General features: G+C 54.4%; 1 protein-coding gene across 3 annotated transcripts in view; it reads right to left on the minus strand.

Moving 5' to 3' along the window:
* The window catches only part of BRSK1 (BR serine/threonine kinase 1), a 24,641-nt gene extending 11,713 nt beyond the window's left edge, over positions 1-12,928 (minus strand). The window contains exons 1-14 of one of the 3 annotated variants that reach the window (XM_067718987.1): positions 12,472-12,924; positions 10,896-10,990; positions 10,722-10,807; positions 8,581-8,721; positions 5,694-5,810; positions 5,578-5,611; positions 5,424-5,492; positions 3,565-3,711; positions 2,954-2,985; positions 2,453-2,623; positions 1,834-1,931; positions 1,461-1,620; positions 1,175-1,235; positions 357-723 (exon numbers count right to left, since the gene is read on the minus strand). In XM_067718987.1, coding sequence (XP_067575088.1) covers positions 357-723; positions 1,175-1,235; positions 1,461-1,620; positions 1,834-1,931; positions 2,453-2,623; positions 2,954-2,985; positions 3,565-3,711; positions 5,424-5,492; positions 5,578-5,611; positions 5,694-5,810; positions 8,581-8,721; positions 10,722-10,807; positions 10,896-10,990; positions 12,472-12,607 — 1,714 coding nt within the window. In that variant the 5' untranslated portion in view covers positions 12,608-12,924. Of the gene's footprint in view, positions 1-356; positions 724-1,174; positions 1,236-1,460; positions 1,621-1,833; positions 1,932-2,452; positions 2,624-2,953; positions 2,986-3,564; positions 3,712-5,423; positions 5,493-5,577; positions 5,612-5,693; positions 5,811-8,580; positions 8,722-10,717; positions 10,808-10,895; positions 10,996-12,471 lie in introns of those variants that run through there. The other 2 variants (XM_067718988.1, XM_067718989.1) reach the window with 2 other exon arrangements.
* Positions 12,929-13,193: the final 265 nt, after the last annotated feature.

The raw sequence follows: 13,193 nt of genomic DNA on the forward strand, positions 1-13,193 counted from the left end.
AGCAGCTAAACCCCAAATGGCACAGGCATGATGTTCCCTCTAGGGATGGGCCCCTGGTTAGGCCACGCCTCCCGAGGTGAGGCTTGCTAGCTATGAGCCAATGGGAAGGTAAGCCAGAGCACTGAAGGGGGCGTGCCTTTCAGACGAGCTCCTCCTCCAGAGTTGGAGGCACCGCCTCTTCTCTCCCCAACACCTGAATCTCTGCTCACAACAGCATCTTCGTCTAGGATGTGTGAGTCCAGGCCGCCAGCCTCTTCCTTCCCAGGGACCCAGATGTTAGACCCCAGCTCCCACCCCCACATTAGGACTCAGGAGTCCGCATTCCCAACCCCTTCAGCCCCGAAGGACCTCCATACCCTGCATCTTGCGCCGGTGAAAGCGTGGGGAGCCCAGGAAGCTGTTGCGTATGGAGTTGAGACGACTCCTCCAGGCGGCTCCCCCGACGCCACCGCCGGGGCTGGGGGGCGGCGTTGTCCCTGGGGTCCCAGTGGGGCTGGCCCGGGGCGTGTGCAGGGGCGAGTGCAAGGGTGTCCCCCCGGAGGAGCGTGGGGAGCCTGGGGGGCCGGGCAGGGGTGTGGAGCGGGCACTGGGGGGAGGGGGCTGCTCCCCGGCGCCCCCACCCCTGGGGCCCCGAGAAGGCAGCGTCTGCGTTTTGGAAGTCGGTGAGCCCCCACCCCGGGCCTCATCTCCAGCGGGCTCCGGTGAGAAGGAAAAGACCGGACTCTGCAGAGTGGTGGAGTCGGGTGAGAGGGTGGACTCAACTCTCAGGAGGCTCTAGGCCCACTAGCACACACTCACAGAGGTGCACCCCAAAGCATGCTGGAACTTGTAGTCCAATTATTTCCCCCAACCCCATTGTTGCGGGGGAGGGCAGGGACTTTTTCTATCATGCTGACTGTAAACCCAGCAGTGGCTAGTACCCAGTAGGCGCTCAACTAGCTTTTGATAACTGAATAAATGGAACCCTTCAGACACACTGAAAACGCAATCCTTTTAAGGTGGGAAATGGCCAATGGACTAAAATAGTAATGAGGCCTTGGGTCTTTGGCCCTTTAGGGGCAAGGAGGCATCGTCCCAAGACTTCATGGGAGTTGTAATTTCTGCTGTTTCATCTTTGCTCCACAGTGTCTTCACCCCCTTACCCCTTCTTAATCCATTTGGGACCTGGCCTTACCCTTGGGCTGCTCAGAGGGCTGGATGACAGACCAGTGGAGGCTCCACTGACACTACGGGATCTGTTTTCAGGACACATTAAGAAAAAAAAAATCAGGTGGGTGGGTTTCAGAAGGCTCAGATGTCCTCTCCCTTCCACAGTCCTTTGAGATGAGGAAATGAGGCCCAGAGAGGGAAGGAGACTTGTCCCAATCACACAGCACCTTTGAGGTGGGTATGGGGTTAGAGCCCTGAACTCCCTCTCCACCCAGGGCTGTGGATCCCACTGGAGGGGCAGGGGTTCCCACCTCTGGCTGTGCTGGGCCATCTCCAGGGCCCGTCGGGTGGGCACCGGGGAGCCACCACCCCCGGCATCCGTGATGCTCAGGACTTCCATGGACTTCCGCTCTGGCCGCCGCTTCCCATGACGGCTCAGCATGGGGGAATCCACACGCTTCCGGGGTGGGTCTGAGGGCCGAGAGTTTCAACACAATCAAAAGATACACTGGTCCAGCTGTACATGGCACTCGTACACATGGGGAAACTGAGGCTCAGAGTGGAGAGGGGTTTTGACAAAGGTCACAGAGCAAGTCAGGAAGTCTAAACGCAGAAGCTCAAGGCCTGCAGCCCTTTCTTCCCTCAGGAATCTGGGGTCTGGACTCCGAGCCTTGCCCTTCTCACCAACATCATTCCGAGGAGGTAGGTCCTGGTCCTCACAGCTGGGATACCGCTCCTTCCGATCCAAAAGCAGATAATATATCATCTTTTCTTGGTTCTCCCTATGGGGGCAGGGGGGGGACGGGTGGGTAGGAAAGCACTGGGGTCAAAGGTCAGGCCCCAGAGATGGTCTCATCCCCTCCCTATGTCTGTGGCTCTGTGGGGCTCAGTCCACTCAGTTTCTCTGTCTATGGTTCCATTCTCCTAGGTATCAATAGGATTGGTCCCTTTGTCTGTGTACATCTCAGCCTCATTTTACTCAACGTTAATAATAATTATGCTAACACCTGAGCACTTACTATATGTAAGCACTATGTGAGGCACTAAGTTGGCCTCAGCATCTATTAATACTTTTCAGCATCGTTTCTTTTTCCCACTGGTCCTACCACCCCCTCCAGGTTCCCCCTAGAATAGCTCCTCGGGGGAGCTTTGAGCCACACCCTGTCTAGTGGCCTGGACCTCCCCATCAGGGGAGTCTGCAAGTGTGCAAGGCTCCGGCACGCCTCCTGCCGGCTGTCGGGAGAGCTGCAGCAGTTCACCCCATGTGGCCAGGGTGTTATGTGCTAGAGTGAGGGGGTCTTACTCCTCGCTGCGGAGCTCGCGATGCAGCCGTTCGCGGTCCCTGAAGCAACCCAGTGAAGCCATGCTCTCCAGGACATCAGGGTCCAGCTCTCCGTTTGATGGCAGGCTCCGCATGGCCACCCGGCGGCCTGGGGTTGGCTCCAGGCACGGGTCTGGTTCGTGTTTCCCGCCCCTGGGGAGAAGAATTATAGCGAATCGGGCATCTCCTTCAGCGGAGACTCAGGGGTCCCGGGTCCCAGCCTGCTCCTTTCTTGGGAACCCAGGAGTCCGGGCCCCGGTCTCTCCCCCCTCACACCCAGGAGTCCAGGCCCAGGAGTTTGGCCCCAACCTCTTCTCTACATGTCTTCCTCCCCTAGGACCCAGAAGTTCGAGTCCCTAGCCCCTCCTTATTCAAGACCCTCGGCATTCCGCCCCCTAGCCGGCTCTCCTGCTTTGGAACCCACGATATTTGGGGTCCTCTCCCTCCGCCAGGGACCCAGCTGTCCAGTTCCCCCATACTCACAGGTACCAGGGATGTTTCTGAATTTGCTCCAGCTGTGAGGGGCGTGGGTCGTAGAGAAGCAGAAGTGAGATCATTTGAACACAGTAGGCACGCAGTGAAAGTAGACTGGGTGATGTTGGGGGTCCCTAACGTGCCCCCTCCCCTCCCCTTCCCCCAACCAAGGGCAATACGACAGCACGACAGCTCGTCTCCCCCTAGTGGCAGCTGTGCGGCGCATTCTGACTACTCCGGACCGGCCGGGCTACAGGTCCCGCATGCGCAGTGGCAACCTGCCCCGCTCCGCTCCGCCTCGGAAGGGCCGGTGAGCGCATGCGCACTCCCGGTGTGTGTGTGTGTGTGTGTGTGTGTGTGTGTGTGTGTGTGTGTGTGTGTGTGTGTGTGTGTGTGTGTGTGTGTGTGTGTGTGTGTGTGTGTGTGTGTGTGTGTGTGTGTGCGTGCGCGCGCGTCGGCGCAGGTGGGCAGGACCCCAGGGCCAGGGCTCAGCCAGCGATGCCCCTCCCAGCCGTCACCCCAGGGACTGACGGGCAGGTCTAGAAATCCATCCTCATGACTCCCCTAGGGATTCTGTCCCCACCACCCACTGTCCCTCCATCCCCGCCCCCCCCACTCACGCTGAGCCTTTTCTCCGGCTCCACTTCGATCATCCCCCTCAGGAGGCTCTGGCAGTCTGGAGGAATGAAGTGGGGCATGTGGAAGACGCCTCGTTTCACCTTCTCCAGCAGCTGGCGGAGGTTGTCATCGTCGAAGGGCAGAGCCCCCTGTGTGAGGAATAACAGACCCCTCACACACAGAGCTTACGAGAGCTTATTCCAGGCGAATGCCTAAGCGCCTCACACGCATTGCCACATTTAGTCCTCACCGCAAGCCCCAAGAGGTAGGGAGCTATTACTATCTCCACTTTGCAGGTGGGGAGGCTGAGGCACGGAGTCATTCAGCAATTTGCCCAAGACCATCTAGCTCTGAGTGGCGGAGCAGGGATTTGACAATGGGCAGTCTGGCTCCAGCGCCTAAGAGGCTGCGGCCGCAGCTTGGAGGCTGTCCTTTAAAAACATGCTTCTCAAAAACAAAAACAAAAACAAAAAAAAAAACATGCTTCTCCCAGGGAGTTCCCTGGTGGCCTAGTGGTTAGAATTCTAGGCTTTCACTGACATGGCCCAGGTTCAATCCCTGGTCTGGGAACTAAGATCCCACAAGTTGTGGCAAAGTAAATAAATAAATTTACAAAACAAAAAAAAATAAATAAAAAAAAAAATAAAAGGGCTTCCCTGGTGGTGCAGTGGTTGAGAGTCCGCCTGCCGATGCAGGGGACACGGGTTCGTGCCCCGGTCTGGGAAGATCCCACATGCCGCGGAGCGGCTGGGCCCGTGAGCCATGGCCGCTGAGCCTGCGCGTCTGGAGCCTGTGCTCCGCAACGGGAGAGGCCACAACAGTGGCCCGCGTACAGCAAAAAAAAATAAATAAATAAAATAAATAAATTAATTAAAAAAAATGAAAACATGCTTCTCCCTAGTTTCAGGAGGCGTAATCTTCATTCATTTAAAAAAAGTGAGCGTCCATTACAGGTCAAGGATCTAGGAGTGAACAAAGCAAGCCCTTGCCCTCCTACAGTTTACACCCCAGAGTGGGAGAGGCTGGTGAGGGACCTATATAGTGATGGAGTGATTGAGGTGACACTGGAGCACAGACTAGGATGAGAGAGGCCTATGGGAATCTGGGAGTGTAGCAAGTTGAGTGGTGTGCCCCAAAAATTCATGTCTACCAGAACCTCAGAATATGACCCTGTTTACAAATAGGGTCTCTGTAGGTATAATTCATTGAGGATCTGGAGGTGAAATCGTCCAGGCATTAGGGTGGGCCCTAAATCCAATGCCTTGAAGAGGAGGGGAAATCACAGAGAGATATCCCTCAAGGAGTTACACATACAATGACAACTCTGTTAGCTGCCAGGAAGGAGATAGCCTACCACAAGGAAATCTGACCACATGGAGGGAGTGAAGGGGGCCAGGGTAGCCTTCCTGGAAGGGCGACAATTGAGCTGAGAGCTAAAAGAAGTCTAGTATTAACTAGGTGAGTAGCTGGGCTGGCATGGATGGAAAAGCAGGTGCAAAGGCCCTGTGGTAGGAGCTGGGCTGATATTCCCCAGTCTGGTTCTATTAATCATTACAGTACTGTAATCAGGATCAGTTAGTAAACAGCCACTTTCCCAAGCGCTCCAAGTCCTCCTGGCTGCCCCATCCCTTTCCGGGGGACCCGCCTGGGCTATCTCTCAGTTCTGTGACTGAACAGTTAGCTCCAGGCACAGAGAGGGGTGCCCCAGGATTTTGCTCTGTTGGTGAATACCCCCACCTTCCTGGTACCAGTTAAATATTTGGGAAACAACCCCTGAGGTGAGGATGGAAGTAAATGTTCTGTGCTTCCACCAGGCAGGACTGTTCTAGAAACGGGGCAGGAGAGGTGAGCAGCGCCTTACCACAAGCAGGGCGAACAGGATGACTCCACAGCTCCACATGTCCGCCCGGCGGCCATCGTACTTTTCCCCCTGGAAGGGAGAAGGGCCAGCCATGACGTTCATCTCTCCCAGGCTCCCTCAGCTCCTCTCTCCCCTCCACCTGCCCCTCACTCACCTTAATCACCTCTGGGCATGCATAGTGAGGGGACCTGAGAGAGAGAGAGGTGGTATGAGCTTCTGGCCGGCTTCTGACACCCTCCCTGGGGCGTAGGAGGCCGGGCCCCCACTCACCCACAGCTGGTCTCCAGGAGGCTGTCCCCCACCTGCAGGGACGCCATGCCGAAGTCCGCGATGCGAATGTTGTTTTTCTCGTCCAGAAGCAGGTTCTCAGGCTTCAGGTCTCTGTGGCTGAGACAGGACGGTGGGACTCAGGCCTCTGCCCTCTTCCCGGAAGCTAAGGCCCCATTCACTATTCTCAGAGGGGGACATGTCTGGAAACTTCTAATTAGGGACGTTTTCAAGCATGCCCCGAGGTTGGAACGAGAATATAGGAAGCCCCATGTACCCACCCACTAGCTTCACCCATTATCAATTCGGGGCAAATCTTCTCTTATGTCTATCCCTACATATGCTCTCCTTCCCCCACTGGACGATTTTGTAAGAGACCCCACACAGCATACCATTTTATCCACAAATATTCGAATATGTGTGAAGTGAGATATTTTGAGGTAAGCAGGCAGATGATACTGAGCCGGTTCTTAAAACATTCAAATATTTCAATACCGAATAATAAAAAAAAATACTGCCACCGCAAGCCCATCACTGGTCCCCCCCAACCCACCCCGGGGACAAACTCCTCAGGATGTAAGGGTTAATGTCTGGGGGAGGTGGGGTGGAAGATTCTACAGTTTCTCTTGGAAGTGGTCCTTAACTGGGTCATACTTGTTAAATCTGTTGACTATCGCCCCCTGGAGGCCAGTGTTTTTAATGTCAGAGTCTAGACACTTAAGGTGTTGACAAGTTAAATGGGCTGCTTTTTCATCACCAAGCTTTACTCCCAGGTCTCAGCCCCTCCACCCTGATCCCCATACCAGAGAGGGAGGTGTGCAAACAGATGAGGCTGAAAGATGAACTGGAGGCATCTATTTTGCACCTTAATTAATCATTAAAATGTTGCATATTGAATATCTTGTTTTGAGAGCTGAAAGCAATTCAATGAGGAAAGGAATATCTTTTCATATGGACATTTTTTTTTTTTCTTTTGCGGTACGCGCGGGTCTCTCACTGTTGTGGCCTCTCCCGCTGCGGAGCACAGGCTCCGGACGCGCAGGCTCAGCAGCCATGGCTCACGGACCTAGCCACTCTGCGGCATGTGGGATCTTCCCGGACTGGGGCACGAACCCGTGTCCCCTGCATCGGCAGGCGGACTCTCAACCACTGCGCCACCAGGGAAGCCCTTATATGGACGTTTATATGCAAAAAAAAATGACCCTCAACCTTTACCCCATACCATATACAAAAATTAATTCAAAATGGATCTCAGAAAAAAAAATGGATCTCAGGCCTAAATGCAAGAGCTAAAACTATACAACTTCTAGAAGAAAACACAGGAGGAAACCTTTGTGACCTTGAGCTGGGCGAATTTTTTTTTTTTTTTTTTTTTGGCTGCACCACGCAACAGGCGGGATCTTAGTTCCCTGCCAGGGATTGAACCCGTGCCCCCAGCAGTGGAAGTGTGGAGTCTTAATCACTGGACCGCCAGGGAAGTCCCTGGGCAAATATTCCTTAAATAGGAAAGCAAAAGCATGAATTGTAAAAGGAAAAAAATCAACAAACTGGAATTCATCAAAATGTAACACTTTTGCTTTTCACAGGATATTGTTATAAAAATGTAAAGCATGTCACAAACTGGGAGAAATTACTTGAAAAATATACATTTGATAAAAGATTTGTTCTTAGAATAAGTAACTCTTAGGAGTTATTCCTAGAATTGTCCCTTGTCCTGGAATAAAGAACTCTTACAACTCAGGAACAGAAAGACAAATAACTCAATTAAAAATGGGCAAAGGATATGAACAGATGTTTCTCCTAGGAAGATATACAAGTGGCCGATAAGCACATGAAAAGATGTTCTACATCATTAGCCATCACGGAAATGCACATCAAAACCACAATGAGATACCACTTCACACCCACTAGGATAGGTATAATCAAAAAGTCAGATAATAACAAGTGTTGGCAAGAGACTGGAGCCCTCAGAGACTGCTGGTAGGGATGTTGGATGATACAGTCGCTTTGAAAAATGGACTGGCACTTCTTTAAAAGGCTAAACATAGAGTTCTCATAATTCCCTGGCGGTCCAGTGGTTAGGATTCCGTGCTCTCACTGCTGAGGGTCTGTGTTCAATCTCTGGTTGGGGAACTAAAATCCCACAAGCCACACGGTGTGGCCAAAAAATACAAAAATAAAATAAAGAGTTCCCATGTGACCCAGCAATTCGAATCCTAGGTATATACCCAAGAGAATTGAAAACATAGGCACACGCCAAAACTTGTATGTGAATGTTCATATGTCCATATTATTCATAATAGCCAGAAAGAAGAAACAACCAAAATGTCCATCAACTGGTGAATGGATAAATAAAACATGGCATATCCATACAATGGAATATTACTCAGTCGTGAAAAGGAATGAGGTGTTGATACATACTACAACGTGGATGAACCTTGAAAACATTTTGCTAAGTGAAAGAAGCCAGCCACAAAAAGACTACATATAGTATGATTCCATTGATAGGAAATGTCCAGAATAGGTAAATCTGCAGAGACAGAAAGTAGATTAGTGGTTACCTAGGGCTGGGGGTGGGGCAAGGTGACTGCTTAGTGGATATAGCGTAGTGATTTTTGGGGTGATGAAAATGTTCTAAAATTAGGTAGTAGTGATGCACAACATTGTGAACATATTAAAAACTACTGAATTGTACGCTTTAAAGGGGTGAATTTTATGATGTGTGAGGTTTTTTTTGTTTTGTTTTTTGGCCGTGCCGTGGGGCTTGTGGGATCTTAGTTCCCCAACCAGGGATCGAACCCATGCCCCCTGCAGTGGAAGCACACAGTCCTAACCAATGGACCGCCAGGGAATTCCCTATGATGTGAGAGTTACATCCCAGCCCCCTCACCAGATGGAGTAGCTGTGGCAGAAGTCCAGCGCCGACACGATCTGGCGGAAGAACTTCCGGGCCTCCTTGGGGGTCAGTCTCCCCTTCTTTACCAGGTAGTCGAACAGCTCACCTCCAGACACGTGCTCCAGAACCAGGTACCTGGGGGACATGGAGGAGGCAGAGGGCTGGAAGGGGCATGTGGAGGACCAAAGAGCCTGGTCTCCCTCTTCCAAAAGCATAAGACCTCAATCCCATTGGCCCCTCGAGGCAGAGAATCCCAATTCTCATGAGTCCCCCTGGGAGGAGGAGGCTCCAGTTCCCATTAGCCTCTGGGAAGCAGAAACTCAATTCCCATTAGCCCTGGTCAGCATGTCAGTTTCAGGGGTCAACACTTTGACTAGTTGTCCTCAGGAGATAAGGCAATTCCATTAGCATCTGGAGGTCAGAGATCCTAATTCTCATAGGCCCCTAGGAAATAAAGCCCTGTATTTCCATCAGCCTCTGGGAAGCCAAAGTTCTCATTCTTATTAGTTTCTGGGATGCAGATAATGGAATTTTAATCTATTTTTGGATAATGATATTTGTAGTGTGTACCAAATGAACAGTCAACATCTGTGAGCTAAAGCCTACAATTCCCATCAGCCCCTGGGAGGTAAAGACTCCAATTCCCATCAATCCTTGAGAGAAAGAGACACTAATTCCCATCAGCCTCTGGGAAGCCAAAATTCAATTCCCATCAGCCCTGGGCAGCACAGACTCCCATGTCAACTTCAGGAGTATTAATACTTTGACTCCTAGTTGTTTCAGGAGATAAGGCAACTCCATTAGCACTTGGAGGAGACCCCCAATTCTCACAGGACTTTGGGAAACAAAGACCCCCACCCCAACCCCTACCTACTCCCATTACCCCCTGGGAAGCCAAGCCTCTTATTCCCATAAGCCTCTGGGATGAAGAAACTTGAATTCTCATTAACTCTAGGCAAAAACGATTGCCTTGTGCACCAATCTAAGTCAATTTCTGTGAAGTAAAAGACTACAATTCCCTTCAGCTCCTGAGAGGTTAAAAACTCCCAACTCCCATAAGCCTCTGGGACATAGAGGCTTCTAATTCCCATCAGCCACCTGGATTCTAAACACTCCAAATCCCATCAGGCTCTGGGAGGCTAAACCTCTAATTCCCATCAGCCCCTGGAAAACAAAAGCTCAATTTCTATGAGCTCTTGGAAAACTGAGGTTCCTCTGTGAAGCACAAACTCCCATGGGCCCTCCCTCCCCACAAGGATGGTGGAGTGAGAGTGATAGCTCCACGAATCAGGGACAATGGCCGCTCCCTGCCGCCACACCTGGGGAAGCCTGAGGACTACAATTCCCATGAGTACCTGGGGCTGGCCAGCCTCCTTCCTAGGGAAATCCACCCTAGCCTCTGATGGGTGCTGGAGTTGGTTCATCCTGGGGACTGCCTGGTGGGGGCAGCGGGTTGTCCCCTCTCTCGCTGCCCAGTCCAGCTGTCCCTTGGGTCACCAGAGTCCAGACAAAGGTCTATTGTCTGGAGTCCGGACAGCTGGACCCCACCCCCATCCTAAGGCGGGTAGTCAACTTTGAGATGCAGACTTAGAACTCCCAGGAGACCATTGTTGGGGTGTCCAGTCATAGCACCCAGAGTTATGCTGGGGGATGAAGGGAGCCTCCAATGCTCCAGAGAGGGGGTTTGGGAAGAGGCCTGGGGCTTTGCTAGGCCCCATTGCCCTAGCAAATAGGAAAGGGATCTGCCCTTAGCAAATTGGGTCTGGCTGAGGGCATCAAGATGATCCAGTATCGAGTGTTCCCTGGAGCACAGTAGGGCGAGGGACTGGGGCTGGAGAGGAAGGGGGAGGATCATCCTGTGTCCCCCACTCGGGATGGCTCAGGCTAAGCTGTCCTGTTGCTGGGGCACAATCGGCCTGTAGCCTCAGGCCAGCTCAGTGTGGGAACAAGGAGTGTTAGCAGTGTGTGTGTGTGTGGGGGTTGTCCTTGGGCAGTAAGGAAGGGACTGGGCCTTCAGTGGCCCAGCCAGGAGAGCTCAAGTTTCCCCAGGCCCCTCCACGCTTTGTTTCTGGAAATGTCCCCCACTAGGAACTTGGGGAGGGTGCATGGGGGGCTGGGTGTCTATAAATACCTACAAATATTTCTTGTTCTCGTAGACGTCGTGGAGCTTGAGGACATGTGGGTGCTCAATGAGCTTCAGGATGGCAATCTCCCGCTCCACCTGGGGGAAAATGAATGGAGGTCAGCCTTGCCTCCCTCCCTGCCCCCAGCCCCAAAGGGTCCCCTCTTCCCCCAGCACACAGACACACCTTCATCAGCACCGACTCGGACAGCTTCTCCCGGTTCACGATCTTGATGGCAACCTTCTGGCCCGTGATGCAGTGGACCCCGAGTTTAACCAGACCTGGGGGATAGGGATTGAAAATGTGGGGTGCGCTCCCAGGGCATTCTCCCCACCTCTGACTCCTAAGCCCCCCTTGCCACCCCGTTTCCTCTTTCTTCCCCTGCTGGCTGTTTAACAGTGGCCTGAATCACTCTCACCTGAACGCCTGGGGGCTGACAGCCGCCATTCCCACCAAACGCAATTCTCTTCCGGCTCCCTGTTGCCCAATTCTGTTCCTTCTGATTGTCCGTCCACCTACCTGTCTCCCCCTCCCTCCACAGCTACCCTCGATTTAAGTTCCTCTCTCCACATAGTCTTGCCTCATTGAATCTCCGTAGTTTTGTCTCCTCCAATCTGCCTCCTTCAAACAAACCTCTCTCTCTCTCAACCCATCACTTCCTTGAATTCTTTGCCCTTTACTCTTCTGGAGATGCCATGTCTCCCAAGGAATATAATCTTACGATTGTCCCCTTCCCAGACCATCCTCCTCCACCTCCTCTCAAACCCTGACCTCTTAATCCCCTTCTTTGACCTTCTTTTAATAGCAGCTGTAGCTGGAAGCATGCACACCCCAAGGGTATCCCCACTCCCCAAGGGTAAGCCCCAAAGCCACAGATCCAGGAGTCCCAGCCCCCAGCCCCTCTTCCCTCAGACCCCCAAGTCCAGGCCCATGGCCCCTTCCGCCCCCATAACTCAGGAATTCAGGTCAGCAACCCCTTCACACTTTTTGCACTAGGATATGGAGTCTGATCCTCTCCCAGCCCTGACCCTCAGCTCCATAGAGATCCTGGACCCAATCCTGAACCTCGTACCCAGAACACAGGTGTTCAGCTCCTGTCTTACAGCCACCCACCTCCCACCTGGCAGGAAAGAGGTTACAGAGGTTTAGCAACAGTGAAAGATGACCCCCCCAATCCACAGCCACTCCTGAGGGATTTGCCACTTGCATCGATCTTTCCACCTCTCCATTCCCAGTCCCCACATTGAGCCAGCATGCCGGAGGAGGGGCAGAATGCTGTGGACCTCATCGCCCCAGCTTCAGTCCCCCGTAACCCCGACAGAGGCCCTCCTAGGCCAGAGGACAGTGCAGAGAGAAGCAGCTTCCTGAGGCGCACCCCCATCCCAGCACCTCACCCCGGCCTGCGGCTGTACTGCACCAAGGACCTCAGCTCCCGGCCCAGACCCTGGCTGCAGGCCGAGGCCCCTTTCCCACTGTGGCTCGGACCCCCCCAACCTCTGTCCTCAAAGGGTGGGAGCCTCTGGGCCCCAGTAACTCCTCCCAGGAGTCCAGGCCCTCAGCTTCCTTCTCCCCAGGACCCCAGAGTCTGAGCCCTCACCCCCCTCCATCCTAGACACCCGGCAGTCTGGACCTCAAGTCCCTTCTCTGTGAGGGACTCAGGGGTCTGAGCGGCCAGCCCTTGCCCTTTGAATACCCATGAGTCCCACCCTCTGCCCCCTATCTCCCCTCGCCCCCGCGCCAGGTGTCCCCTCCCCTGACTCACCTGTCTGTCCTTTGCCCAGCGTCTTCTCCAGCCGATAGGGGCCCACATATTGGGCGTGCTGGGGTGGGTGTGGGTGTGCGTGCGGGAGGTGGTAGGCAGGGGAGCCCCCGCCCCCCTCCTTGCCCCCGGACGACATGATGCCCTTGGTCCCGGCCCGACCGGCCCCCCGGCCGCCCCCCTTGCGGCCGGTCGCCCCGTCCCTCCGGTGGGGGCCGGCGACCGCTCCGTCCCGGCCCCCCCGGCTGCCCCCCACCTCTCCGGGGGTCCCCAGGGGGCTGGGCTGGGCCCCCCCCAGTCGGCGGGCCGCGGAGCTGGGGGAGGGGGGGCTGGCCCGGGGGGGTCAGGCCCCGGGAGTCAGCATGGCCCGGGGGGGCTGCGCGGCCCCCCCTCCCCAGCCCGTCCCTGGCCGGCCCCCCCCTGCCTGCGCCTCCCCCTGCCGGGGGGGTCTGAGGTGCGGGCCGGCGGATGCTGCAGGCCGAGGTCCCCCCCGCCCCCCCACGCGCCCTCTCTCCTCCGCCTCCTCCTCCTCTCCGCCTCCCCCCCGCCACCTCGTCCTTTCTCTCCCGCACGCTGACATCACCATCCGGGGACTCCGGGCCCTTCCCCAAAGTTAACCCTTTCGGAGGGGGGAGGGAGGAGCGGGGGCAGGGGGCGGGCCTGGGAGCTGGAGGGATGGAGAGGAAGTGGGAGGATGCTGGGAGGGATGGAGGGATGCAGGAGAG

This window comes from Pseudorca crassidens, chromosome 20, assembly GCF_039906515.1.
Source record: "Pseudorca crassidens isolate mPseCra1 chromosome 20, mPseCra1.hap1, whole genome shotgun sequence".
Taxonomy (NCBI): domain Eukaryota; kingdom Metazoa; phylum Chordata; class Mammalia; order Artiodactyla; family Delphinidae; genus Pseudorca; species Pseudorca crassidens.